At 42.1% G+C, this 27,568-nt stretch overlaps 1 protein-coding gene across 1 annotated transcript; it reads left to right on the top strand.

Annotated features, from left to right (window-relative positions):
* Nucleotides 1–2,733: 2,733 nt before the first annotated feature.
* Nucleotides 2,734–24,770, top strand: sgpl1 (sphingosine-1-phosphate lyase 1). The gene is made up of 14 exons (XM_063191377.1): nt 2,734–2,930; nt 6,597–6,762; nt 8,544–8,611; nt 9,512–9,659; nt 11,498–11,577; nt 12,724–12,852; nt 14,119–14,207; nt 14,872–14,980; nt 16,060–16,158; nt 16,962–17,108; nt 18,039–18,277; nt 19,239–19,385; nt 20,344–20,464; nt 22,543–24,770. The coding sequence occupies exons 1-14, from the start codon at nt 2,919–2,921 to the stop codon at nt 22,708–22,710; spliced, it is 1,722 nt and encodes a 573-aa protein (XP_063047447.1). The 5' UTR covers nt 2,734–2,918; the 3' UTR covers nt 22,711–24,770.
* The last annotated feature ends 2,798 nt before the right edge of the window (nt 24,771–27,568 follow it).

The following is a 27,568-nucleotide window of genomic DNA, read 5'->3' as shown; positions in this document are numbered from 1 at the left end:
CGACGAGGGCAACATCTCACAAGGGGCAAACTAGGATAATATCAACGATGAACCTGAGTGGCTACACCCATTAGCCTATAGTCTTGTCAGTACACTACTGTTATGATATATTGATTATTCATCATTCAATATAGTAAATTTCGAATTCACTATCAGGTTTTTCTGCCCCCTTAGAATGGGCCGTGCGCAATTCTCGAAATAAATAATTTAATCAATAGATTGGCTAAACGTGAGGAGGCTAATTTACACTTTGTATTTACTTGGTATAAGATAAAGGTCTACCGATGTGGTCAACGGCATCTAAACTTTTTTCAAAATAAAATACAATAAAAAAAAATCGATTTGAATGAAATCGAAGAGCCACCATCAATTGCATCACCTATGCATAGCCTAATCAAATTTCAGATTTTTATCAAATGAAAGGGACTGTTTTAGACTTACTATTGTTGTATTGGTCCTTTCTCTTCCATATGATCGACCTCTGCCTAACAACCAAGTTAATTTCATCCCACATTGATTATAAAAACAGTGGCATATTGATTGGAACCATTTATGAATGACAATTAAAATAGCTCCACGTTTTTTTAAGTTGGTAATTTGTAAATTTCATTGGAAATAATTATTTTTAAACCTGGGCGAGGGCTGGTCTTATTTCTACGGTTAGATATCACGTTAGCACTTTTGTATTTAACAATTCAGAACAAAAAAATAACATTTAATACAGGAGTTAGGTAACCCATACGTACCCGTGAAGTAGTTTATCCCTGAGACATGCCTGTTAGCTCTCTTGCTCTATCTTGTGGCCATTCACGATAATTACATGCTGATCATAGGACTGTGGTCAGTGGGAAATGCAGTCTTGCAGTGTATTGCCAAATTAGTTGACAAAGCTGAAAGCTCAAGTTTATATAACGTATCTTCTTCACTTTAGCAAATATATTTGGATAATGTCTTGCCTCATCAAAGCACACCATCATTCTTGTGGCAGGCCTGATTGTGATTGGGCAGTCATGGGTAAGCAGTTAGGGCGTCAGACTTGCATCTTAAAAGTTGCCGGTTGGACTCCTGACCCGTCAGGTTGGTGGGGGGGAGTAAATAACCAGTGCTCTCCTCCATCCTCCTCATTGACGGAGGTACCCTGAGCATCGTACCTGCCCTCCGCACTGCTCCCTTAGGGCGCCATTGGGGGCTGCCCCCTTGAACGGGTGAGGCATAAATGCAATTTTGTTGTGCACAGTGTGCAGTGAACACTTGTGTGCTGTGTCACAATGACAATGGGAGTTGGAGTTTCCCAGTTGGGCTTTCACTTCGCTTTCAAGTATCTTCACTTTAGCAAATATATTTGGATATCATGTCTTGCCTCATCAAAGCACACCATCATTCTTGTGTCTGGCCTGATTGTGTAAGTTATGAATAGAAATAGCTGTGTGCAATTTGCAATATTATTAGTATTGCAAAGTATTACAGAGACAGTGTCTGCCTATTGCATGATGTAGGCCTCAACTACAGTATATTATGCCTAGGCTATCATATTGCGGGATTATAGTTTGTTGTTGTTTGTTTGTTTGTGTGTGTGTTTGTTTGTTTTGTTTGTTTGGCTGATGGTTGGGTCTACAGTATGAGTTAGGGAAGCGGAATACGACATGGAGTTTGTTTTTAGCATTTAAGTTTAGCATTTAAAACAACAACAACAACAACAACAACAACAACAATAACAACAACAATGTTTGCTGTGTAGAGTGGCTGGTGATGCCACACACCAACATACTTTTGCAATACTGATATTTACAACGTGAAGATTATAAATTAAAATGATTCATATTTGGATACATGTCCCATTGCCTTCATATGACCACACAGGCCTTTCATCTAGGCTACAGTAGGTTACTTTTAAAGCCTATCGAATTGTATGCTCTATTCGTAGGCCTATGTATGGTATTAGGCCTATATGTTATTATATAATGTGCTATTATATTACATCATTTATATTATATTATATTACAGCATTTCTATTGTTTTTTGTATTCATTTTCTCTCAAGCGCATTGAATGACATCTGTGTATGATAGGGGGCACTGTATTGCTTTTGCTTGAATGTTGTATGAGTGTTGAATTGTGAATGTATTTCTGCTGTATCATGGTTCATATTTAAACATTATCTCATATTGCTATGACACCTAGAGACACATAAGGAAATATGGGAACAGGATTGACGACATGGGGGCAAAGGGGGCAGTTGTCCCGGGCCCAGGGAGAGAGGGGGGCCAGAATTGGGTCCTTATTACATTGTATGTATTGGGCTGGGGGGGGGGGGGCTTTCAGACGACTTTGTCAGCGCCGCGGCCCTGTGGGAACACGCGTATTGAAGATGGGAAGTTATAGGCTATGGGTCTAGACTCTTATGTACCAAAGAGGACGTGTAGAGCCCCATGTGACTCACTTTGTAAATGTCATGTTCTTTGTATGGGCTGGTCCATGTATGGTAGGCCTTCATTTTCATTCACTGTTAACTACAAATGCCAAAAGCATGTTTAAAGCTATTCCGAAAAACGCCATGATGTGGGAAATCGCTTTGGCAATAGCCAATGTCATGGGTGATGAGTGACTGCGCAGTTCATCTGCGGAAAGGCATGCTTTCCTCCTGACTCCAATGCATCATTGGGGCGAAGGGAAATCCACATGATGTAGGAACACGGGCATGCGCAAAGCTCACGCTGGCTTACGCTCGAGTATCCTGATAGGTTGCCTTTTACTTTTCAGTCACTTCCTGATACAAGATTGTGTATGATTGTACCATGACAATAAGACCCCAGACACCAAGCAGGTCGATCAACGCAGCAATAAGGACCAACTTTTCGTACTGAATCCGACAAAAGCGACTTCAACGCATCTGTTTGCGGATTGCCCTCGGTGAAGAAGATGGACTACTGGGTGAGTGATTCAAATGTCAACTCAAGTCTTCTCTTTTTAAACAACAGGCTTCAAAGACCAACCTGGTCATCGATAATTTATCAGGCGATGGACGCCAGGGAATTGGGTCAGTGATTAAAACCTATTCGTGCAGTTGAGGATGTAGCTGAAGGCACGGTTGAGGTTGAGGACGATACGCAAGAGGTAGCTTTGTTTACCCGAACTTATTCAAAACTCACGATGTCCAACTTAAAAAAATAACGCCAACATGAGTTTCGATCCTGATAGTCGGACAGTAGCCTACAGGGTAGATATTAAACATTTACCCAGTTATAAAGGGGAAACTTTCAGAGAACAAACACCAGGTACTTTTGTGTGAATACGCACGGGGTAGCCTATGCGCTCAGATAATTTCGTGACAGATGAACTAGATATAGAACTGTGAACTAAGTCAATGCTGCTGCTTGCCTTGCTTTGTGTTGCCTTTTCATTGTGTGCGGCATCACATCTCTATCAATAGACTTCCTCAGTTGCAAGTCTCAGGGGAAGTAGCTCTGCGCTATAGCCTAGCTGTAGCCCTCGCTGTTGACTGACTTCACTGCCTTGGAGCTTGGCGTTACGCCACACGAAGCCCAGTTGCTCCGTTTTGCTCTTCGCGGAGGTAACCATAATATTTGGGCACCCCTAAACTACACTGTTCAGCCACGGTAGAGGTAGCTCTTACCAGCATTCAGCCAACAGCGTCTTCAATATGCCAGCTGCTCTTCGTGTTGGACAGCTGATATGGACACACCAGTTTGCATCATTAAGTAGCTAAGTGAATTTGCGATGCAGTAATAAATGCAAACCTATTCAACCACCCACGCAAATCAGTCCTCTGACTAAGGTGGGAAGTTAACTGAGGAATCGCTTTTGTTGTCCCCCTCAACACACCCCGAGCAGCAGTTTCTATGCTCACATGCACCTTGGGAAATATGACCTCCCAGGGGACAACAAAGGTCCCCTCGCGCACAACCCTTTGGAAAAAGGCAGAGGCGCTTGCGCCTACTCCACAATGGGGAACAAGAAGAAAGCAAGTGTTTACTGCCGGCATCTCGTGTGACATGAGACTTGACCCCTTTTTATTCTTCTACCATTTCCTCCCTTTTTTCTTTTCATGGCCATACTCTTACCCTCTCTATGCCTCATTCTGAATGCTATGATGTAATTGTCATCACCAAGGCACTGAGTAATTGTTTTCTGAAAGGTAAACAAATCAAACTGTGTGTTGACCAAACTGTGAGGACCTTCTGAAGGTTGCTGCCTTGTTCCAACACGCCTTCCAGTCCCTGCCTTTTGCCCCATGTGTAGATAATATGATTTAATCTCATCGGTTTATGGGCGAGGTGAAGACCTGCCAGAGGTGATTCCATAACGGATAGATGTGTTGCAGGACTTTTATGCAATGCAGTCAGTTTCCCAACGTCTGCAGCATTTTAGGAGCTGTCGTGTACAGATGAAGAACACAAAAACATGCCGTTGTCCAGGCCCTGGTCCCATTTTCCTTCACTTTATTTGAAGTCGCCTTTCAAAACGAGACACCTCGCGGGGAAGATGGAGTGGAAGCAATTTGTGGTTTCAAACTTTCCCTACAAATTGGGACAACACTTAACAGTTAAACACGCTACTACTACTATTCACATGGTCTGCATGTAGTGTGCCCAAGCTCGCTCATCCACTTGGCTGACCCTGCCAAACCTGTTGGAGATCTTGTCGGAGTCGACTTCAGCAGCTGCGGTTGGGGGATGGTTTTACACTCTCGTCCTCCACACACAGACAGACAGTAGTAGTAACATCCAGTCAGTCAGAGCCACTCGCCTGACACAGACTCTAGAGTTGCATCCAGTCTGTCAGACCCGCTCCACTCGCCTGGGAGACTGAGCCTGCCAAGACTGTAGTAGACGACACAAGGATTACGCATGGGCTGGCCCTCAATCTGTCAATGGAGGGAGATATTTATTACTCAACACGCAACCCTCAAGGGAAAGTTTCAATGGCTTAACGCAGGCAGGCAGGCAGGCAGGCAAGCAGAACATGTTTGTGGAGAAGAGGACAAACATCAGTGCTGTATAATAACTAGGGCCCTAAATGAACTTTTTCCATCGCCAGAACAAAATGGCTAGTAGATGTTCTACTTAGTGATGTAGTCGAGACCGCTTAGTCCGAGACCAAGACATTACCAAGACCGTAGGGTATTAAGACCAAGACCAAGACAGACCTGTCGAGACCAAGACCAAGACAGGGCGAAACCAAGTCAAGACTATCCCTAGAGTGCTAGAGATTGTGAACTAGTGTGAACTAAAGAACAAAAGTACCATAATACCAAAATAAACATGCTTTAATATGAACTACACAAAATACACCACAGGGCAGTTTTTACATTGTGTCATGATAAGGTTTTGTGGTGAGCATGGGTGGCTTAATTTGTGCACAAATCCCTTCAAGACCGCTATGTCCGAGACCAAGACAAGACCAAGACCTACGCAGGTCAAGACCGGTCTCGAGCGCTACAACACTAGTTATACTTACGGTACTAGCCAAACACACACTCACTAATGGGTCAAAGTGGCTAGTAAGTTGGTCTTGTCCACCAGCCGGTTGGTTGGTGTTCATTTAGAGCCCTGATAATAACACTGTTGCTTTTAAGGTCACCATAGGTTAGTTCTTCTTATATGAGTTATTCAAGACTTGAGTCACGTCCCCTCATGGCCATGGTTACTTAAGGTGGGGTTATGTGACATATGCGTCGTCGTTATGCATGCCAATGGCCGCTTTCTGAAGGTATGGATGAAGGTGACCTTTCAACATGCCTTCAATTGTACCATTACTAGCACAATCTTTACCGTTATCAATCCGCTGTGTCTCGCGCCATAAAACACAGGACTATTGACTGATAGATAAGCAATGGATTATGTGACATTGGACTAAGCCTGTTTGTTATAAGCAATTCTTTAATGTTCTTTAGACACAACTCAAAGGTGTGTTCAGTCGTAGTTTCCTATGTATGCCAACCAATAAGGTGTGAGTCCATCTTTAGATAATGGCAGCAGCTGTTCTCTTATAGGTTATCAATGTGTTGATAAGCCGGAAGGAGGGGCGAGGTGGAAGACGGTCCTTTCACTATTATTTCAACTGTCCAGATTGTCAGTCAGCGACTGTTGAAGGTGTAGAGGTACAGCGCTAGGTTTGATCCGCTGTAGGCGTCATACCTATTTGTTGTATGCAGGAGAACCACTCGCATCTTCCAGAATGAGTGAGGCAACCAATGTAAGTAGCAATCTAGCAATAACAACAGCATTTGTAAAGCACATTATCTTGCATAATTGTCAATCAGTTTGTAAGTCACTTCAACTGGGATTGTTAGGGATCGTGAGAAGGAAAACTCTGTTTTTCACTTACGGCAATGGAAGCTGTGATATGTTTAGGACAGGCATTGTAGTTGGGATACTCTTTATAATTGTACTGTCCCTGCAACCGTAATTATTTACTAACCTGTGTATCTGACAGTGTGTCGGATTTCATGCTTGTACTGTACCTTAATAGAAGTATGTGATGTTACATGTTAATGCGTGTAGATGCACTAAGGAAGAGACTGAGTATGATTAATTAATTACGTATTGTGTTGTGTGTCCTCTATTGATTCCTCAGGGTGCCGTGGAGGTGTACAAGGAGATGGTGCTGCTGTACGTGGAGGAAGGTCGTCGGCTGGTGAACTCGCAGTGTGCCAACCTGGAGCCCTGGCAGATCATCGCAGCCACCATACTCGCCACTCTCGGAGCAGTATGGGTCAAAGGGCTCATTTTTCAACCAGAGAGTAAGTCTAATCATGATGGCACTGTGCTGTATGATGATCTTGCACAATACACAAAACAACATGTCCTTTGAAGCCTTTTTTTTTGCTGAGCATGGGATCGCCAGTCATCCGTCCATCAGCTGAAGCAACTCGATTGCATCATAACTTTGCTATGACATTTCCGGCAGTCTTAAGTAACAAATGAAGACATGGTCATTACCGTTTTGGTAACAACAAGTTTATAGTAGAGCCTCCGCATGAAGAGAATGAAGTACTGCTTTTTATTCTGACAGTCCCTTAGGCTTCTAACAAGATCTCTAAATGAACGTTTTTCACCACCAGCCAAAATAGCTAGTAGATAGTGATTGTACTAGCCAAACACATTCTGACTAATCGGTCAAAGTGACTAGCAACTTGGTCATTTTCACCAGCCAAATTGAAATGTTACCAGCATTTGGCCGATTGACTGGTGTTAATTTAGAGCCCTGTGTTCTGCCCAAGCTGTAGCTAAAAATCATTATGGGGGTGAAAGGTCATTTAAAAGGGATGTACACTGCCTGGCACCGGTTGAGGAACTAATATATCTATCTGCTTCTGTAGTCGAAGCATCTCACGCAACCCCATTCTTAATCCTTCACTTGCTCGCCATGGGGAAGTGCGTGGGTATTCGAACTGAATACGCTTGGTCCTGTCAGAGCCCGCTGCTGGTGTTTTATATTACTTAGTAAGACCGTGACTCAAGCCCTATGGGGCAATGACTACAGTGCAGCTGTGATGAAGGTTAAATTAGCTGGCATCCCAGTGGGAAGGAAAGCCAGAAGGGCTTCACACACTGATTTGACTCAACCAGAGTAGAGTAGAGAAGAGTGAGTAGAGTACTTCAAATAATCGGGAATAGGGAAATGTCTGATAGCTTACATAAATACACATATATAAAACATACACAAATACCTAATACATATTATTGTACCAAGCACCCACTTGAGTAAAGCAATCAGCCTTACATCAGTTCACTCTCTCTCTCTCTCTCTCTCTCTCTCTCTCTCTCTCTCTCTCTCTGATTCTTCTGTCTGTCCCTCTCTCTCTCTCTCTCTCTCTCTCTCTCTCTCTCTCGCACACACACAAACACACAAGGTAGGTCCTGGTAGGTTAGCGTGACTTAAGTCTCCTGAGTCAGGAGTAAGTGCTTAATGAGCAGACGTTTCATCCATGAGGCTATTTTTCAACGCTGTCCATGTGGTTAACAGTGTGGTGAGAAAAGTTGCATGAGTTGGGATCTGGCCTGAAGTCACTTCCCTAAAGGTCCTTTGTTGGCAGAGAACACATGATGTCAGATGTCGTTTGAAATACCATTTGATGATCTGCTTAGGAAAGTATTGTTTTTAAGAATGTACCCTTCTCCATATTTGGAACAGGTCTTGCAAGACGTGCCTCAATGTTTTGCTAGCATGACACACATAGCTCTAACTGTTTGTTGGACTGACGCTAATGTCAACATGTTTAAGCACGCAGGACGTGAGCATCAGGCTAATGAAGGCTTTTGTAAGTAAACATCAGGGAACTGGAACAAAACAGACTGTGTTTGCCAGTAGAAGAACGTAAAGTCCAGCGAATAGTGAACTAGAACATGCCATTAAAGAGGCACAAAGACCGGTCTAGATGCGTTTCTGGTCACTTGAAAATGTCTACTTCCCCCTTCGTGACTGACTAATGTGTTCAAAGAGTCTTTTTTAAAAAGGGCATCATATGGTGAAAAAAATGTTCACCACAAAAGTCTGCACTTTGATCTTGTGATCCCACAGGCCTGATGTCACGAATCAAGAAGCGCTTCTTTCGCCTCGTCAGAAAAATACCCTTTGTTGGAAACACAGTGAGTATCACACATGCACCACAGCACACAGCAGTGTTCTGTGGAGTTACAGAAGAGTTGGGCAGTCACGAGCAGGCAGACGAGTCTGGACCTTTGGCCCAGTTTTCGTCATTTGCTGCGATGTGATAAAGACTCAGGTTTACTCAAGGTCACTGATACTTGCTAGAGTCTGGATTGAACTAGCTAGCCATGTCTCTCAGTTGTGTGTGAAGTGTGTTTTCTCAACACTTAACTTTACTTTTTGACAATTGGCTACTAATAACATCACTGTTGTATGAACACACCGTCATGTAGGATCTGGTGGGATAATCTAAATCCACTGCAGGTAGTTGGGCGTAATTTTAGGGGGGGATGGTTGGGACATGTCCATACCACTCTTCAGATAAACCTAGCTTGTCCCCACCACTCTTTCAGAAAAACAACGCAAAAACAGCATATCTGGACAATTTGCCATTGAAATGTCCCCACCACTTTTTGAGCCAAACCTACACCTTTGCCAGGAACACACTACGTATGTGTTGGCTGAATACCTAGTACTATGTGAACACTTTCATATGCCTGGCAGCAAGGCAACATTTCTTCCAGTATTGGACTTAGTATGATTATTGGTGCGGTTGCTTATACCAAAGGAGTGAACAGAGGTTGTCTGTTTCCACCTGATGGCCTTGACTTTGAGCGGAAGTATTGCCTCACAGCTTGCAATGTAATTTCCACAATAACAATACGTGCGAGAGGCTGAAAACAGTGTGTGCTTGTTGATTGACACGTCTCGTGTCGACTAAGTTCAGTTATCATGTGGCCCTGACATACTAGATAGTGATCACTGCTCCCCAACATGTGACGCTAGCTATTTCAGAAATGCTGACTGTGACATTCCTGCCCTGTTGTTGTACCTTACAGATCCAAACCCAGCTCAACAAGGCCTTGGACGACATGTCGGAGAGCCTGTGCTCACTGAAGGATGGCATGACCTACACCAAAAGCCTGCCGAAACAGGGGCTGACCCACGAGCAGGTCTTGCAGCGCATCCGAGAGTACCAGTCCCTCAGTGAGTACAGGGATGTGGGTGGGGAAGACAGGGTTGCCAGATGTGACTGTTGGTTTCCAACCCAAAAAATGCCCAAAGCCCACCTGGAAGCACTAAATATCGCCCAATTTGAAGTAAATTCTTTTGATTTCTATGGCCACAAATTTGCCCAAATACCCTTTTTACCCATTTTTACCCGCAGGCGGCCATCTAAACAGGCCAATTGGGCAGGAAATCACCTAATCTGGCAACACTAGGGGAGGACAAATGTCGGCTGGCCTATTAGCATGATTTTTCAAAGTGCCATTGAACAGCACAAGAAACTTGTTTGCATGCTTTTTGGAGAGTTTTCCTTACTTCAAAAGTACTACATGAAGTTTTCCTTATTTCAAGAAGTGTTATAAAGCGATATTGCTATACAGTGATCGCAGTAATTGTAGGTCTACACAATGCTAATATAGATGTTATATCAAAGATTTTCTTAGTTCTAACTAACCCAATAGACCTTCTCTGTTTTTTTTTTTTTTTACCTTTATTTAACCAGGGAAATAAAATCACATTGAGAATAAAATTCTCTTTTACAAGTGAGCCCTGGCCAAGGCGGCAGCACACATTACATTTACATTTACAGACAGGACACAGACAAAACGGAACATATTAATATGGATGAAGAGATAAAATTACACAATAAAAAACATAAAATAATAAACATAAAGCAAGATTAAAAGGAGATTACAAGATTAAAAGCAAGTGCAGACAGATTTAAAAGTGTCATTAAGATAGGCTTTAAACTCAGCTACAGACATAAAAAACGGAAAGCTTAAGAGATTTCTGAAGCTCATTCCAGTGAGTTGGATGAATAACAATGAATAACAATGAATAAAAGCAGTTTTACCAAATTCTGTTTTTACTATGGGGACATTTAAAACAATGTAGCTACTTGATCGTAGGTTATATCCTTGATTGCTAAAAGATAAAAGGCTCTGTATATACAAGGGGAGCTGGCCAACTATGGCCTTGTACAAATAAAAGCCAGTGTTTATATGTTATACAACCACTGTAAATACTGTAAAGATCTCACAGAACTCCTGTATGGCCATTTTGTTTTGGGGAGTTTGGTCTCAAAATGCTGTTGTGGTGTTTACTCTCTCTCACTCCTGCTTTCTTTTGAAGGAATGGTCAAGTCAAGAGTGTGATAAAGATTATGCTGACGTGTTGTTGCTGCTGTTGTTGTTGTTGCTGCAGCTGCACTTGTCATGGCCAGAGGCCCATTAATGAGTTAGCCTGTGAGGGCATGTAGTAACAGTGCTGGATTGTTAACTCTTTGAGGTGATTTTAAAGCTGTCTGGAGCACCATATTGGACTATGTAGGAGTTAGCTGAGAGTGAAGATTGTGCACATCCCAAGACAAGGTGCAAGGCAAAGTTTGACTAAGTTTGGAGTGAGGAGACAGCACACTTAAAATCCTTTTTTCTTTGATTTTTTTTATTCCATGGCAGGATAACCTCTCAACCATTTTTTAGCATTAAATTCCTCTGATGAAGATGATGAAACGTTATCTTGCCCTTGGAATAAAAAAAAAATCAAAGAAAGAGTGTGCCGTCTCCTCACTCCAAACTATACATGAGTAAAATAACCAATTATTTAAGGAATGTCTACACAAAAAACATGACTACATTTAGTCAATGCATTCATCCACTGGATCAATACATTGAACAGATTTTTTTGGTACATTTTTTTCCACATTTAAACAGTTTTACGTGTTTTGCGTGTTCGTAAATATCCATCAAAGGTAATTTAAGTCGAGATATTAGATGGGTTTTTATCATCACATATTTGCTGATGTTTTATCTGTCCAGATGAGGTGGACTGGGAGAATGGCAAGGTGTCCGGAGCCGTGTACTGGGGAGATGACACGCTAACCAAGCTGCTGGTGAAGGTATGTTGAAATAAAACTGCTCTCGCTGAAAACATTTGAATAATTATCAAGGTTTCACTAGATTGTAGTTAATTGATTTTGCTTTTTGTTTTACAAAGCCTTGAGCTCAAAACCTTTCATTGCTGTCATTGAAATAACAATATCAAACAGCACGCTGCTGGTGAAGGTATGTCGAAATGAAAAGAAAGCAGAGAATGCACGCACATCAGTGACACAGGTGCTGGACAAAACAAAATAACTGAAGTAAAGGATAAAATACTGCATCACTGTTAATGCTCTCAGTTGTTTAATGGCACAACGTTTCGGACCTTAGTCCTTCTTGGTTGCACTTGAAGAACGACTAAGGTCTGAAACGTTGTGCCATTAAACAACTGGGGAGCATTAACAGTGTTGCAGACATAAATCATTTACTTCATGTCAAAATGAAAACTCTGCTCTCGCTGGTTTTTAAAAAATAATTAGCAAGGTTTCTCTAGATTGTAGTTTACCGATTTTCGTTTTTGTTTACAAAGCTTTGGGGATTTTTTTGAGCTCAAAACATTGTCATTGAAATAACAATATCAAACGACAGTAAAATATCTTGTCCTTTGTATCTTGTTGTTTTTGTAGTTCACGTTTTAGTTTAAGTTGGATGGAGTGATAGAGCACATGTAGCCTATTTATCTACACATGTACACAAACCCAGCTGTGTGAAAACTCCCCCACTGACCCTCTGGGACTTTTTTGTTCAGCTGTTCCCATTTTAGGCGTGCGTGCAGCAGATATCCAGCCGCTAAACAGGGCCAGATTAAGGTGGCTGGGGCCCCGTAGGCTACAGTTTGCTTTAGGCCCCCACAGAAGGCATATTTTGCGACAATATTGCATAAACAGTGTCATAATTCCAAGATAGGAGTTTAGGATGGCATATCTGCCAACTGTGGAGAGGACTTTTTCAACACTGCATCTTGTGAAAATTATGCAGTTTTTAATTTACCCCCCTTTTGGCCAATTTGGGCCCCCTGGCAGGTGTAGGCCCCTAGGCTGCAGCCATATCTAACCTGAGCATTAATCCGGCCCTGCTGCTAAGCGTGTAATGTCAAAACCAGCTGTCTAACCCTTATCGGCCGTGATCTGGTCTAAGTGTTTTTATGTGTTGTTTTTTTGTAGGTATATGGGGACTTCGCCTGGAGTAACCCCCTTCACCCGGACATATTCCCCGGGGTGAGGAAGATGGAGGCCGAGGTTGTGCGCATGACCTGCGACCTCTTCCATGGAGGACCGGACTCCTGTGGCACAGTAAGGCCTTATTCTGCCCAGTTGTTTAGACTCTGTATCTCTCAGTCTCTCTCTCTGTCTCCCTATCTCTCTCTCTGTCTGCCTGTCTCTCAGTCTCTTTCTCTGTCTCCCTATCTCTCTCTCTGTCTGCCTGTCTCTCTGTCTCCCTATCTCTCTGGGTCCATTCGAAACAGGGAAGGCAGCTGTCTTTCCAGTGAGCTAACTGGACATCGAGTCATGAAGTGTGGATCGAAACGAAAAATTACTTTATTTCCTCCCTTGGCAGTTGACTGCATTTGTGGGCGCAACGGTGATATTTGAGGGCACCATCAGATGCTGACTACGCTGCCTTTGTACCCAAAATGCTGTGCGCCACCTCCCTCTCAACCAGAAATCTGAAAAACAAACATGGCTACTACCCAAACTACCACCTTATAATGTTCTTTATTCTGACACTTATGTACACAGATGTTGAGAATTGAAGCGGCAAATCAACATTGTAGTATCTAAATATGCCGTCGCTAGATGATAAATAAATAATAGCCTATTTTACGATTCCGTCGTCTGGCGGTCATTCACCGTTCAAATAGCATGCGGAAGTTAAGCGCTACCGTGATGAACGTAACTCCCGCCATGGAATCGCCGTAAGATCAAATGCACAGGGCAGCGCACTAGTTAGTGCCGTTCGAAACGACTGCGTCATCAGCTAACCTCACTGGTCAGATCAGAGACCTGTTCATGTGTGGGGGGGGGGGGTAATTGAGTCACTGCCTTCCGATCCGAACGTACCCTCTGTCTCCCTGTCTCCCTGTCTCTCTCTCTCTCACTCACTCACTCACTCACTCACTCACTCACTCACTCACTCACTCACTCACTCACTCACTCACTCACTCACTCACTCACTCACTCACTCACTCACTCACTCACTCACTCACTCACTCACTCACTCACTCACTCACTCACACACACACACACACACACACACACACACACTGCTTAGTTATTACATGAAATTCCTGTTGTTACATCCAATTTGTTCTCCTCTTTACACACAAAAACAGCACAATATAAGTTTTTAAGAATTTAGTAGTGTTTTATATACGGTATATGGATGTAGATATCCAGTGTGTTTACACCAAGTTATCTTTGCTGATGTAGACGTTTTTACATTGCTTTTCACTAGTAAATTCACCATTTATAAAATCTAGCTTAAAAACATTAATATGCTAAAGAATATGAATGTGTTTATTCCATAAATGTGATTATGTCATGTTTGTGACCCTGCAGGTGACGTCTGGGGGCACGGAGAGCATCCTGATGGCCTGTAAGGCCTACAGGGACATGGCTTACGAGCGCGGCGTCAAGCATCCCGAAATGTAAGCCACTCCCACTTAAATAATACTTACAATTATGACTGTGGTGTAATTATAGGTAGAAAATCGATGTGACCGACATAAACCTAAAATGTGCAAAAACAAAAAACACCTCTGCTTACCCAGGCTGCATCAGTTATGGTATTTTTGGTAACACTTTGTTTTAATGGGTCGCTATTACAGTGGATCTACCACATTAGGTACAGTGAAATAACCAGTGTAACAATATTTAATACCAGTGTAATACCAGTGTAATACCATGTACCAACCCTAACCCTTAACCCTACCTGTAGATGGAAGTTCAAAATTGGTACATGGCGTGACACTGCTATTACATGGTATTAAATGTTGTTACACTGGTTATTACACTGTACCTAATGTGGTAGATCCACTGTAATAGCGAACCATGAAAATAAAGTGTTACCTTACCATATTTACTATTATGGTAATATTTTAAATAATGTAATAAAAAAATGTTATGGTAATTTGGCTTGAAGCACGACAGAGAAAATAAGTTTAATTTCACTTGTACAACCCAGAACATGATTTCAAGTCAACATTGTTGATGGAGCGAGATGATGATGCTGATAGAACTGAGGTGTGTTTTATGAATCTGCCTTCATGATAGTTAATCATTGTTTGTTTTGTCCCACCCCTCTGTCTGCAGTCTTGCTCCTGTCAGCGTCCACGCTGCCTTTGACAAAGCTGCTCATTACTTTGGGATGAAACTGGTGCACATACCCCTAAACAATACCACCATGCAGGTGGATGTAAAGGTAAAGATGTGACGTTTATTTTATATAGAAATGAATTTATTAGAATATTTATGTTGCCTTAAATTGTGTAATGCGAGTTCAGATGTTTCTGTTGGCATCACCAAACACCAAACAATCTATTGTTTCGTCACCTTCACTAAGGGGGTCATGTTTTCACCAGAGTTTGTTTGTGTGTTTATTTGTTGGTTTGCAAAATAACCTGCCAATAAAAGTGCGCAATGCACCAATGCCAACAATGTCATCCTGAAAATTTGCCAGCACATACTAGGTATGCACACTGGCTCAAGCTGATGCAATGTTGGTGCTGTTCTGAGTTGGCTCAGTAGAGATTTAAAACTCATTTATTGGACTTCACCACCAGTTCATAACATACAATATTTCCCATGCACAATCTCCCCTTGGCATGAGAAGGGAGGAGCCGTCTCCTTGGCTCAGTACAGGTCTGCACTCTTCCAGTGTTCTTGTTATTTATTGCTTGTAAATATGAGATGGCATTGGTAGCATCAGGATACCAAAACGTTTTGGGGAAATACCCATGCTCCCACCGCTGTGGGAAGAGTTTGGAGCACAATCCCTTCCTCTAACGACATGACTGTGCACCAGTGCACAAAGCAAGGTCCATAAAGACATTGATGAGCGAGTATGGTATGGATGGACTTGACTGGTCTGCCCAGAGTCCTAACCTGAGCCCAATAAAACACCTTTGGGATGATTTAGAGCGGAGAATGAGAGCCAGGTCTGCTCAACAAATACAGTATCAGTGTGTGGCCTCATCAATGCTCTTTTGGAAGAATGGTAAAAAAAAATCCTATAAATGAACTCCTCGAACTTGTGGACGGCCTTCCCGATGAGTCGAGAACGTAATAGGTGCAAAAGGTCCGATATCATATTGAACCGTATGGGTTGGTAATGGGTGGCTGTTAAGTTCATATGTGAGTCGAGGCAGGTTAGCGAATACTTTTGCTAATGTAGTGTATAAACTTGCACACATGATGGGTAATTGGTCTGGGGTTTTCCTGTGTAATAATGTTCTGGTAATGCTCAGAGTTGTATTAATCCTGTTGCTATTGTTACTGCAGGCTATGAAGAGGGCTATCTCTAAGAACACAGCCATGCTAGTATGCTCCGCCCCGCAGTTCCCTCATGGAGTCATGGACCCCATCCAGGAGGTTGGGGAGGTGAGACACACGCACACAAACGCACACACACACACACACACACACACACACACACACACACACACACACACACACACACACACACACACACACACACACTGCCAGAGTTGCAGACAAGGATCACATTTAGTTATATCACACCACAGACACACACAAGCAAGCACTCACACGTTCAGCCAGTGTTTCAGACAAGTTTAATGTTTAGTCATCACAATCAATAATCTGCCTTCAAAAACGCAGTGTTGTCATGGCGCAGTTCCTATCTGCCTTCTTGAATCTCGAGTGCAATATTTTTTTTCGGAATGTCCCGAGCCGTATTTGTAGGAAGGAGGAACTGCATCGAAACTTAAACAGGGGGGAGGGTGGCATTACACAAAGCAGGGTTGGTGTCTTCCACAAAGAAGGGTTGGTGTCTTATTCCAAGAACCTGGCTAAGTAGTAACCCAGGTTAAATTACCCGTGAGGTAGTGGTGAACCATCCAGTAGAACAGCCTTGGAGTCCTCATGTTCTTCGCTAAATGACACCTGTGGACTATCTTTTAGCAGGTTTACCACTTCCTGTAGGTTAGCTTAGCGAGGTTTATCACTTAACCATGTTCTTGGAATAGTATCCTGGTCTGTGGTTTTGTTTTGAAACCCACAAGTCTGTTTCATTAACAGGTTTAAAACTCTTCTTGGGATAATGTTAGTTGTGTTGGTAACTTAATCGCCTTTTTGTAACATCATTTACCCACCTGCGGCCTGCCCCTGATCGTTTCAGCAGGGGGTTACAAGTGAAGTAAAGTGTTTGGTTTCTTCCACAGCTGGCTGAGCGGTATAACCTTCCCCTCCACGTGGATGCCTGTTTGGGAGGATTTCTCATCCCGTTCATGGACAAAGTTAATTTCCCTCTCGCACCGTTTGACTTCCGGGTCAAAGGAGTGACCAGCATCTCTGCAGATACGCACAAGGTAAAATGCACAAAAAGAAGGAGCCCAGAACAAAAGTGTGTGGACCAAAGAGACATTGCTACATTGTGTGTAGTGTATTCAGTTTTTTTATTTTGACATTGACATCCATTGGATTGACATCCATTGAAAGGCCTTGGTATTGGTTCAAGGAAGTTTTGAGGATGTCTAAGAAGTATTACGTTTGATATTTTGCTGAAACTGCTTTTCAACCTTGAAATATTGTTTTGGTCATTTATCAACTTGTAAACAGGTTGTAGTGAAACTATTTATGAAGCAGCTTTGCCGCTCTCCGTGGACTGAAAAACACTGGGCATGTTTATAGAACCAAGTGTTTCTCTGTTGTTCAGAGTGCTTCTCTGAGTGCTTTTCTGTTGCGCTGTAGTGATCCTCGTGTCACAACATAGCTTAGTCTGGTCGATCAGATTTGCTGAATCTATAAAATGTTTCTGAACTAAAACTACCGACAACCGCACCACTCATTCCAATAACATATGAAAATTGGCATATGGGAAAGTCTCAGCAACCTTACCACCCATTGTTTTAGCTTTCTGTTTGTACTGTACGTGTACATGAAAGTTAACTTCTCACCCTTTGTCATGTCAATGTACGTATATCTATTGCTGTAATCAATTTGTAAGGGACCGCCGTGGTCTAATGGTTAGGACATTTAGAGGGTTGCAGGTTCGAATCCCATTTTTACCTCTCCCCACACCTTCATCCATGTTTGAAGTTCCCTTGAACAAGGCGCCTAATCCACATTGCCCCACGGACTGTAACCAATACCCTGTAAATAACTGTAAATCGCTTTGGATAAAAGCGTCTTCCAAGTGCAGTGTAATGTAATTTAATGTAACGTAATAATGTAATGTAACCAGTTTGCCTCAAAGCTACTGTAAGTGTTTTGACGCGGCGTCTCTCTGTCCTCCACAGTACGGCTATGCCCCCAAGGGCTCCTCGGTGGTGCTGTACAGCAATAAGAAGTACCGCCACTACCAGTACTTTGTGGCCCCCGACTGGCAGGGTGGCATCTACGCGTCCCCGTCGGTGGCGGGCTCACGGCCAGGGGGCATCATCGCGGCGTGCTGGGCCACCATGATGCACATGGGCCTCAACGGATACGTGGAGACCACCAAGAAGGTCATCCAGACTGCACGCAACATCCAGGAAGAGTATGGATATTTTTAAATTATTTTTTAAAAGATATTTTTTCGGCATTTGTGCCTTTATTTGTGACTAACCACAAGAAAACGGAATGCAAGTAGGCCCAGGGCGTATTGAGTTCATCATAGATTCTGATACTGTACATTCTAAGCTTCACAATGATACCTTGCACACAGGAATCTAGTAATATCTGATGAATTTTGAATGTGTATACTTCTTAAAATTAGAAAACCGAGATATCGGCTCTGAAATGTTCTCATCCCCCTAGAAAAGACATGAAGTTAGCCATTCTAAAGACAAATTGTTAACTTTTTGATGAACAAATCTAAAGCACTTCTAAAGCACTGAGTAGCTTCATCAAGACCTCAACCTTCACATTCTGAAAAAAAAAAGAAAATCACCAAAAGTGAAAAAATATCTTTAATGGGAATTTTCTCAGTTTTGCTCTCAGAGAAATAGGACTGGGTTTGAAATCCAGTCCACTCCCCCTCTGAGGGTTCATTAACATTCATTAACTTGTCTATCATCACATCCCTTAGTATGGAGTGGCAGGGAGGCTGTAATATAATAATACTAGAGTATAATAATACAGTCAATAATAATCTTTCGTTTAAAAAAATAAAACGTCGTCAATCTAATTGTGTTGATACCCAGTCTGAGCATGAGATGCGGAGGTATTCCGTCAATTGTGCACTATTGTAATTAAATAGTAGAAGCAGTGAAAGTAAATGTTTGACCGGAATGCTTATTGATCCGAAATATCCATGCTGTTTAGTCTGTATTGTTGTGTTCATCTGTAATCAGTACTGACATCATAAAAGGAAAGAGGAAATGTACTCGCTCTTCACTATTCCTCTACTTCCCTGTGGTTTCTATTCATGGTCTGGTATTTTTATCTGAATGTGATTCGTTGTGTATGGAAGAAAGACCTTCAATTTCTGTTTGTGTACTGTATGAATTCGTCGGCAGGATGACAAAAATTGATGGGATATTCGTTTTCGGGAAGCCAGAGGTGTCTGTGGTGGCGATAGGATCAGACGTCTTCGACATCTTCCGCTTGTCCAACGCCCTCACGTCCAAGGGCTGGAATCTCAACACCCTGCAGTTTCCCTCTAGGTGAGTTCCTCGTCTTGCCTGCACGATAAGCACCGCTGGCTTTTTAAAGGTGCACTGTGTAATACTTTTAGTAGTTTAGTTCCAGATTTCAAACTGCCCAGTGCCCATTCACAAATGCTCCCTTTTTCACAAATACTTACCACCACCGTCAAATTCTAACTATTCATTACGACTGGGAAAATTGCACTTTTCATACATGAAAAGGGGGATCTTTCCCGTGTCTGCCATTTTGGTCATACTAGTAAACATTAGTTTATTACTTGTAAATGCTCATGAAAAGATTTGGCGATGGGCAGCACAATGCCAATGAGCAGCACAGTTGCAATGCCTTCTCTGGCCACCATCCTACATAGTGCACATTTTTAAAGGGACACTGTGCAGGAAATGGTCAAAAAAGGTACTGCAACTATGCTGTTCATTGAAACTGGGCTGTCTATTGCCAAATTTGATATTTTCATGAAAGTTTACTAAGTAATAAACAAATATTTTCCATTTTTCCAGTCATAATGAATACTTAGAATTTGATGGTGGTGGTAAGTATTCATGAAAAAGGTAACATTAGTGAATGGGTAGCATGAAATGGAAATAAACAACTAAAAATCTCACACACTGTCCCTTTAAGCAAAAAACATTTGTGTTGTGTTCCCTCTTGTACTGAGACAGTGATGTCTATATGATTTTTAAAGCTCGCCTATTCATGTTCCCTTTTGCAGCAAGTAGAGCATTTAAATGTATGTGTAGATGGTGAATGTTTGTGAATTGTAGCAGTGTACTATAGTACACTATCATGGTAGTACTATAATAGTACTGTGCAGTAGTGTGCATACTTTATTTGCTGTTATCCCTTTCCTTCTGGGTTAATAAAGCATCTCTTTTGTACTCTGCTCAACGCTACTCCTTTCACTGTGCTTTTATGCCAACTGACTTCCTCGGCTTGATTCTGTTTGTCCCTCTGCAGCATCCATATTTGTGTGACAGTGCTGCACACACAGCCAGGTGTGGCTGACAAGTTCGTCAGTGATGTCCAAGAGCAGGTGGCATTCATACTGAAGAATCCCAATGAGAAGACAACGGGAATGGTGAGCTATTACACAGCCAAATGCAAAGTGGAACCTCTACACAGGGTCCCCGCGGTGCATTAAAAAGTATTAAAAAGCATTAAATTTAGAACATGTGATTTAAGGCCGTGAAAAGCATTAAATTTAGCTATTTTTTGAGGTGTGGCATTAAATATGAAAAAGCCTGGCATTAAATTTCACCCAGACACAATGTATTAAAATATAGATGCCTGCACAGTCTTCCGTAAAAACATTGTTTCATAACTATAAGGCGGCAACAAGGTTTCGAGACTGTCATGCCTGGGGTAAACAATGCACTCGATAGTGACAGGCCCAACGGGGTAGCAGACCCTATCGTTCGGATCCCCCTACTGGATGATGGCGATGGCTGTAGGCTAAATCCCATCCACCACAGTGCGTGTGACTGACCGCAGTACAGTTGAAAGTGAAACTTGTTAAATTTCATCAACCAATATGCAGCGTGGAAGCTATATCTGTGGTGCCAGTTTACTCGTCGAAAGCGTAAGTCTTAAAATGACATTGTTTTCAAACTTTGTATCTCGTCATCTAGCCTGCTCGTGCTCTATAATGCTCCCTCTCCTAATGTTAGCCATGCCCTCTCGTTTAGGTTTGTGTTTGCTAACGCATATAATTTCATGAATGCATGATGAATGCATTCATACAATATGCTACTTCAAAGTGTCCTCGAGCTTCGTGGCGTATTATTTGATGCTGTCAGATGCTAATGCAATCCGAAGTGAGCACGAGTGTTGTGAAGTTGCAAGCGGTGGAAATGCGTTTTAAATGTAACATAATTCGGGCGAGTAACTGAGTGTTTTCTACGACGCTAAATGTCGCAATGAGGATATGCAAGGATGTCCAAATCGGTAACCGCGTGGTGTTTGCATCGCTATTCCAGTCGCCGCGTGTCCGCGGTTAGGGAAATGTTTGTGGAATTCATATCAAGTTCCACTGCTGCTGTTTCTTTGCTCCCACTCTGAAGAACGACTTGCTAAACTGAAAGTAGAACGCCTACTACTGTCTCTATGATGGAGCAGGGGGGAACAAACAGGAGGAGCAGTCCAGAGCTGAGCAGTCGTTCTTTTTTAACCCTTTTGACGCCACAGGTGTTATCTCTCCTAGACTAAGGTGCACTGCGCTCCAATATTTATCCATTATAAAAGATGAATTGTTGGTCCATTTTTAATTTTTTATATTGAAGGTATTTCATGAAATGTCATCAAACTTTTCAAATATACACAATTTTGAAATTGTTTCAGTTTTGGATGACTTTTTGGTTAATGATGTTTTAATCGAATGGGTAGTGTGTGTGCGCCACCTCACTCTTTTGTTGTCATCTCTATGGTTAAATTAAGCACAAAAATGACTAGGGTATTAGAGTTTGGGCCCACCTATGCAGCAGCCAGATCAACTGAAAGAATATTTTAGCACATGGAGTTACACAGATGCTGGCTACTTGATTTGGAATTATAATGAATTATCTAAGGAAGGGGCCGATTTCATGACAACTCCCACATCATACAGAAACCTCTTTGACAAGTCATGACAAACATCTGGTGCAGAAAGAGACTAGGGAGCAGGCAATGAGAATAAAATAACACAGTGAGCAGTATGAATGTATGTATTGCATTACATTATAGCAATGTAATAACAATAGCAATATTATACCATGTAACACACACACAAGCACACCCGTGTAGTGGTATTAATTTTACTGTTGGAGGCATTAAAAATGGTATTAAAAAGCATTAAATTGGGTGATGAAAAATTTGCAGATACCCTGTCTACAGACTGCTCACTGGACTTTAGTCCCAAACTACTGGATGTGTGTATTCAGAGTTAAAGTAAACTAAATATCTTGTCCATATACTGTACATTGTATATGTAGATAAGCTTCAGAACCACAGTAAAACGAGACAAAAAAAATGGTTCAAATGTTTGAATTTAGAATAGAATTTTAAACAAATGAGGCAAAATATTATTTTAATAAATACACAACCACAAGTGCAATGGAGGACATGATCAGCGGTTTGGTAATATGTGTGTGTGTGTGTTTTTTCCCTATGTTTGTTCCTCAGGGAGCTATTTACGGTATGGCACAGTCCATCCCGGACCGCTCTTTGGTGACGGAGATTTCTCACGGCTTCCTGGACTGCCTGTACAGCACGGAGCTGCCCAAGTCTGCCCAGAGCAACGGCAAAGCAATGACCAACGGAAAAGCCCAGACCAATGGCAAAGCCCACTGAGACATGCCAGCACCCGCAGAGGCTTCACATACTGCCTTACACCCACCTCTCTCTCTCTCTTTCTCGTGCATGCGCTCTCTCTCTCTCTCTCTCTCTCTCTCTCTCTCTCTCTCTCTCTCTCTCTCTCTCTCTCTCTCTCTCTCTCTCTCTCTCTCTCTCTCTCTCTCTCGTGCATGCTCTCTCTCTCTCTCTCTCTCTCTCAGCTGAGATATGGCAGTAGATTTTGCGTTCCTTCACCCACACAATGCCTTACGCACCCCACCCCTTCCCCCCTTACCTAGTGCACCTTTTCTCTCTCTCTCTCTCTCTCTCTCTCTCTCTCTCTCTCTCTCTCTCTCTCTCTCTCTCTCTCTCTCTCTCTCTCTCTCTCTCTCTCTCTCCCCCTCTCTCTCTCTCACTCTCTCCCCCTTTGTCTCTCTCCCCCTTTGTCTCTCTGCCCCCAAATGGCCAGTGTCTCTTTCCAAGCACAATGACAGACGGCAGTGAAATGAAGTTTGGTGTTGCTTTCGTTGTGTCATAAGTGCACTCGAAAGTATATGAAATGAAAAGACTCTTGCTTTTGTGTGTGAAATGTCAGGGAGGGCTTGTTTTTTTTTTTTTAAGTGAGGGGATGTTTGTGTTGTCTGGGAGAAGTTGCACGCCTGTCTGGTGGACCCCCTTGACCCGTTTGTCCACCATGATGTCTTGGATGACTTGCTTTCTAGGAGTGTGACTATCGTCATGTTCACTTTGACAAAACTACTAGATGAGGAAGTTTCGCCTCTACTATAAAAGGACCCTGTACCTTTTCGACGCTAATGGCTAATTTTGGTCGATAAGGTGACACAGGATTGTAATAGATTGTAATACCACTCATCGATATCGTTCAACAATATTACTCAGTAATACTATTAACCAAACCACTCATTTCATTTCACCCTAACACGTATATGCTGCAGAAGCTGTTAACGTAACATACAGCTGTAAAAATTATAAACTGTAAACAATTGTAAACAAATCAGTGAAACGATAACATTCATCATTTTTAGGAAGACTACATACCCTTTAAACTTCTGATGTCCATTTATTTTTATACTGTATTAGCTATTTGAGGTTTTACGTAAGAATGGGGTCCATTTTAAGAAACGGTTATATTCACGGTAAACATCAGTTTGATTTCTGCTTTTTGCCCAAAACGTCAGTCAAGCTCCCAAGGATAAAACTTTAAGAAGCACTTATTCAACTGACGCGGTTAATTTATTTCCTGTTTTCCAGACTGTTAGGCTCTCTGTACCCGAGGCCAAAGCACCCCCCACTTTGGCAACTGCTATAAAAGGCTCCTTGTATATTTTTTTTCTTGAATTAATATTTTTGTGGAATGTAGCCCAGAATGTATAGAGACCCAGAATTGTGTTTTTGCCACACGGCTATTGACCACTTCTAAAGGATACATTAAGGAGTCAAGTATACCAAGCAAGAAAAAACAACAACCATTATTTGAAAAATGAATACGTCTTTATATTCCAGCAAAGTTCGTATTTTGATCTACCTCATCATTAGCAGTTTCCAGTCATCATCATTCCTAATGAAACCCTGCCGTCTGTATTTCAGGAAGACCCGGTAGGGGCCCGTTGCACTGTCATACCAGATTACCATCTACCAAATGTTCAGATGAAAGACGTTCTCATTTTGTTTTTAATTTCTAAACTGTTAAAGAAGCAGAAAAATAGGGGGGAAAGAGAAATACTGTCGTTCGTCCTGTTAAATGTAAGTTCTTCAATGAATGCCTTAGCTGGCCAGTTGTTTTGTTATTGTCCGAGCTTTTAAAATGCTCTATTGTGCAATGGACAAGTGAGTCAGCAATTTTTCTTAGAGATGCCCAAAGGGAAACGCATAGTGGACCTCAAGCAGGGATGAAGGGGCACAGTAGTGTAATATCATGGTACCATTGAATTGTACAAATACTATAGGGCTCTTAAACTGTGTGTGTGCATTTGTTTTGAAGCCTTCATGATGTTTTGTGACCACTGTGTGTGTTTTACATGTTATTATTAATCACTAACATGTCTCATTTCAATTTATTTCATTTTTGTATAATTATTTTGTCTGTGTGTGGTGTTACTGTAACCATATTTGATGTTTTTTTTCCTTCTTTCTCCTTGGGCACAATGTTGTGTGGATTCATCCCTCTTCACCACAAACACTGACACACACACTCACGCAGACACACACACACACACGCACACGCACACGCAGCATGCACACGCACACACACATGCATACAGTACCACTAAATGAGAGGGGGAAAAAAGCAATGTCTGTGCAGTCAGTAATTATCAAGTTTGTTTTGAAAAATCATTCCCGCCTTTGTACCTGCCCTATGCAATAATGAAACATGTTCATGTCACCCGAAAGATGTAAATGAGCTATCTATCTGTCCCCTGTGACCATTCCCTTTACGAAGCTGTGCTGCTGTGGCTGTTCCACAAAGCAGGCTTAGTCATTTACCTAGGGAGTAGGCTACTCCAAGAACATGGCTAAGTGATAAACCTGGCTAAGTTAACCCGCATGAAGTCGTAAACCTGCTAATAGAGATAGCCCGTACGTGCACATTTAGTTAAGAAAATAAGAACTCCAGGCTCTTGTATTAGACAATTTACCACTACCTCAGGGTTAACTTAACCTGGTTTACTACTTAGCCAGGTTCCTGGCACGCAAGTGGTAACTCTAGTAATACCTAGAAGAGGTGTGTGTCTTCGTTTTAATGGGAGGATAAACCCTTCTAAAGAAGATAAAATCCCTTCTATTAAAATGTTTGCTACTCACTGAAAGTTATCTTGGCTAGGTTAGTAACTGAAGCTTCTTTGTGGAATTCAGTATGCACTAGGCGTTTCAGTGCAATGCTGCATTCACCTGTATTGCCTTCTGGGTCCTATACTACAAAGGTGGTTCAGGAGTAAACCAGGTTAAGTGGTAAATCATCTAAAAGAAGTCGAGCTGGGCTCTGGAACCAAGCTCTTCGATTAGATGATTTACCTCTTAACTTAAGCTGGTTTACTCTTGAACCTGCTTTGTAGTAGAGGCCCCTAGTCAGGAAAAACAAAAAACAAGCATGTGCGCTTTTAGGGCTAGACATGTGGGAGAAGATCCTCCTCAGGGAGTGGGCTGTACCACACCACACCACACCTGGGGTGCATTTCTGGAAAGCATAGTTGTTTGGAGTTAGCAACTTCTGTAGTTGCCAATGGGAAATTGCATTGCAACCAACAAAGTAGCTAAGCAACTACGCTTTCCAGAAATGCACCCCTGGACACCAACTCTGTGTGCTCTTTTATACAAAATTGATGTCCCTTTAAAGAAAAGACATTAAAGGTTTCAGTTTTTTGGAACTGAGGTGTTTTGTCTATGTAGTCGTTTTTTTTTTTACCACAGACTGGCAGTGTACTGCAAAGGTGGATAAAAGGATAACCCTGATGTGGTTGAAGTTTGTGTAAATATCACAATTTGAAATCTATCAATTGCTTTCACCACCTAAGTCAATAAACTTGCCCTCTGAAGTATCCCCACAGGTTTGTCAATTTAATCAACATTTGCAAAGTTTTAGTGATGTGCTACCCAGAGAAAAAGCCTTGCAAATGTCCACACTTGGTCCATGACAGGCCCCTCAACACATTAAACAATTGACCTAGAAATACATCTGGTCTGGGCAGGAAGCATGGCCCAGCAGCTGAGATTTGATTAGGGTCTGATTCGTTGACATGATGAACGTCCAAAATAACCCTGTATTCTTCACGGCGACAGCTGTGCTTCACATCTCCCCAAGCATGACATCATACAGGAAGTGAGTGTTGACTGGGGTCTGGTGCGGTATATTGTTGTCGTACGGTACGGCCTTGCAGCTCGTTTATAATTTTAGAACACAAAGCCTCTCCTGAAAACACTGGGACTGAACATAAACAACCAGAGAAGTACACCAGTGGATGTTGGACGTATCCAATTTTATTTTGGCACTGATCAGGAAAGGGTCTTCAGGAGGGGGTCACACCATGGCCCCTTTCACTAGCATAAAACAAGTGAAAAATATCACAGGGAAAGGCACATCTCTGGAATAAAAAAAAGTTGGACACACAAGTACTTAAGCATTACAGTAAACCATCTTATCTCCATTATTAAACTTTTGGTCTCACACCTGTTTGACATTTAGTGGTTTCTTTATATAAATGGTCACTTCAGACTGGGAATATGAAATGTTATAGATGGCATTTTCCACAGTTAAGATCCCATTGCTTCGGCGTATGAATGCTCCCTCAATTAAGGTATAATCACCACATCACTGTGTTACAGCTCATATCAACAGATAACTCTTTCATCCCATTATAATAGGGGCCACCAAAACCGATTAGTATGCATCGAAATTGTACATTTTACAACACAGAATATCCAGATGAAAAGATGCTTTCTTGAGATTTGTGTAAGGGTGCACGTTACTAGTGCTGCATGTTGGGAGCTATAGTTTTGCGGTATACTCCTCTCACAACCCTGCGCTTACAGCCCTTCACCTTCAGGGGGAGCACTCATCATCACCAGCTAATGGCTATGGGTCTGGTCTGGTCATTCAAAAGACACGGAATGGCACTGAAATTAACTGGCACGTCATCCTTTCATCACAATTACAATAAATCTGTCCATGTCAGCCACGGAATTAGAGAGTTCCACTGATCACCACATTAAAGCAGGGGCATATACTACAAAGCTGGTCCAGGAGTAAACCAGGTTAAATTAAGAGGCAAATCATCTGATAGAAGAGCCTGGAGTCCTCATTTTCTGAAGACAGTGAGTACTCCAGGCTCTTCTATTAGATGATTTACCTCTTAACTTA

This window comes from Engraulis encrasicolus, chromosome 24 (genome assembly GCF_034702125.1).
Source record: "Engraulis encrasicolus isolate BLACKSEA-1 chromosome 24, IST_EnEncr_1.0, whole genome shotgun sequence".
NCBI classification, from domain to species: domain Eukaryota; kingdom Metazoa; phylum Chordata; class Actinopteri; order Clupeiformes; family Engraulidae; genus Engraulis; species Engraulis encrasicolus.
This window is presented reverse-complemented; position numbering and strand designations above follow the sequence as displayed.

Bases quoted from the DNA above. Each gene is read 5' to 3' on its own strand.
- sgpl1 (XM_063191377.1), top strand. The intron at 14,208-14,871 runs GTAAGCCACTCC...CTCTGTCTGCAG, and splicing joins GGCGTCAAGCATCCCGAAAT to TCTTGCTCCTGTCAGCGTCC. The intron at 17,109-18,038 runs GTAAAATGCACA...TGTCCTCCACAG, and splicing joins TCTCTGCAGATACGCACAAG to TACGGCTATGCCCCCAAGGG.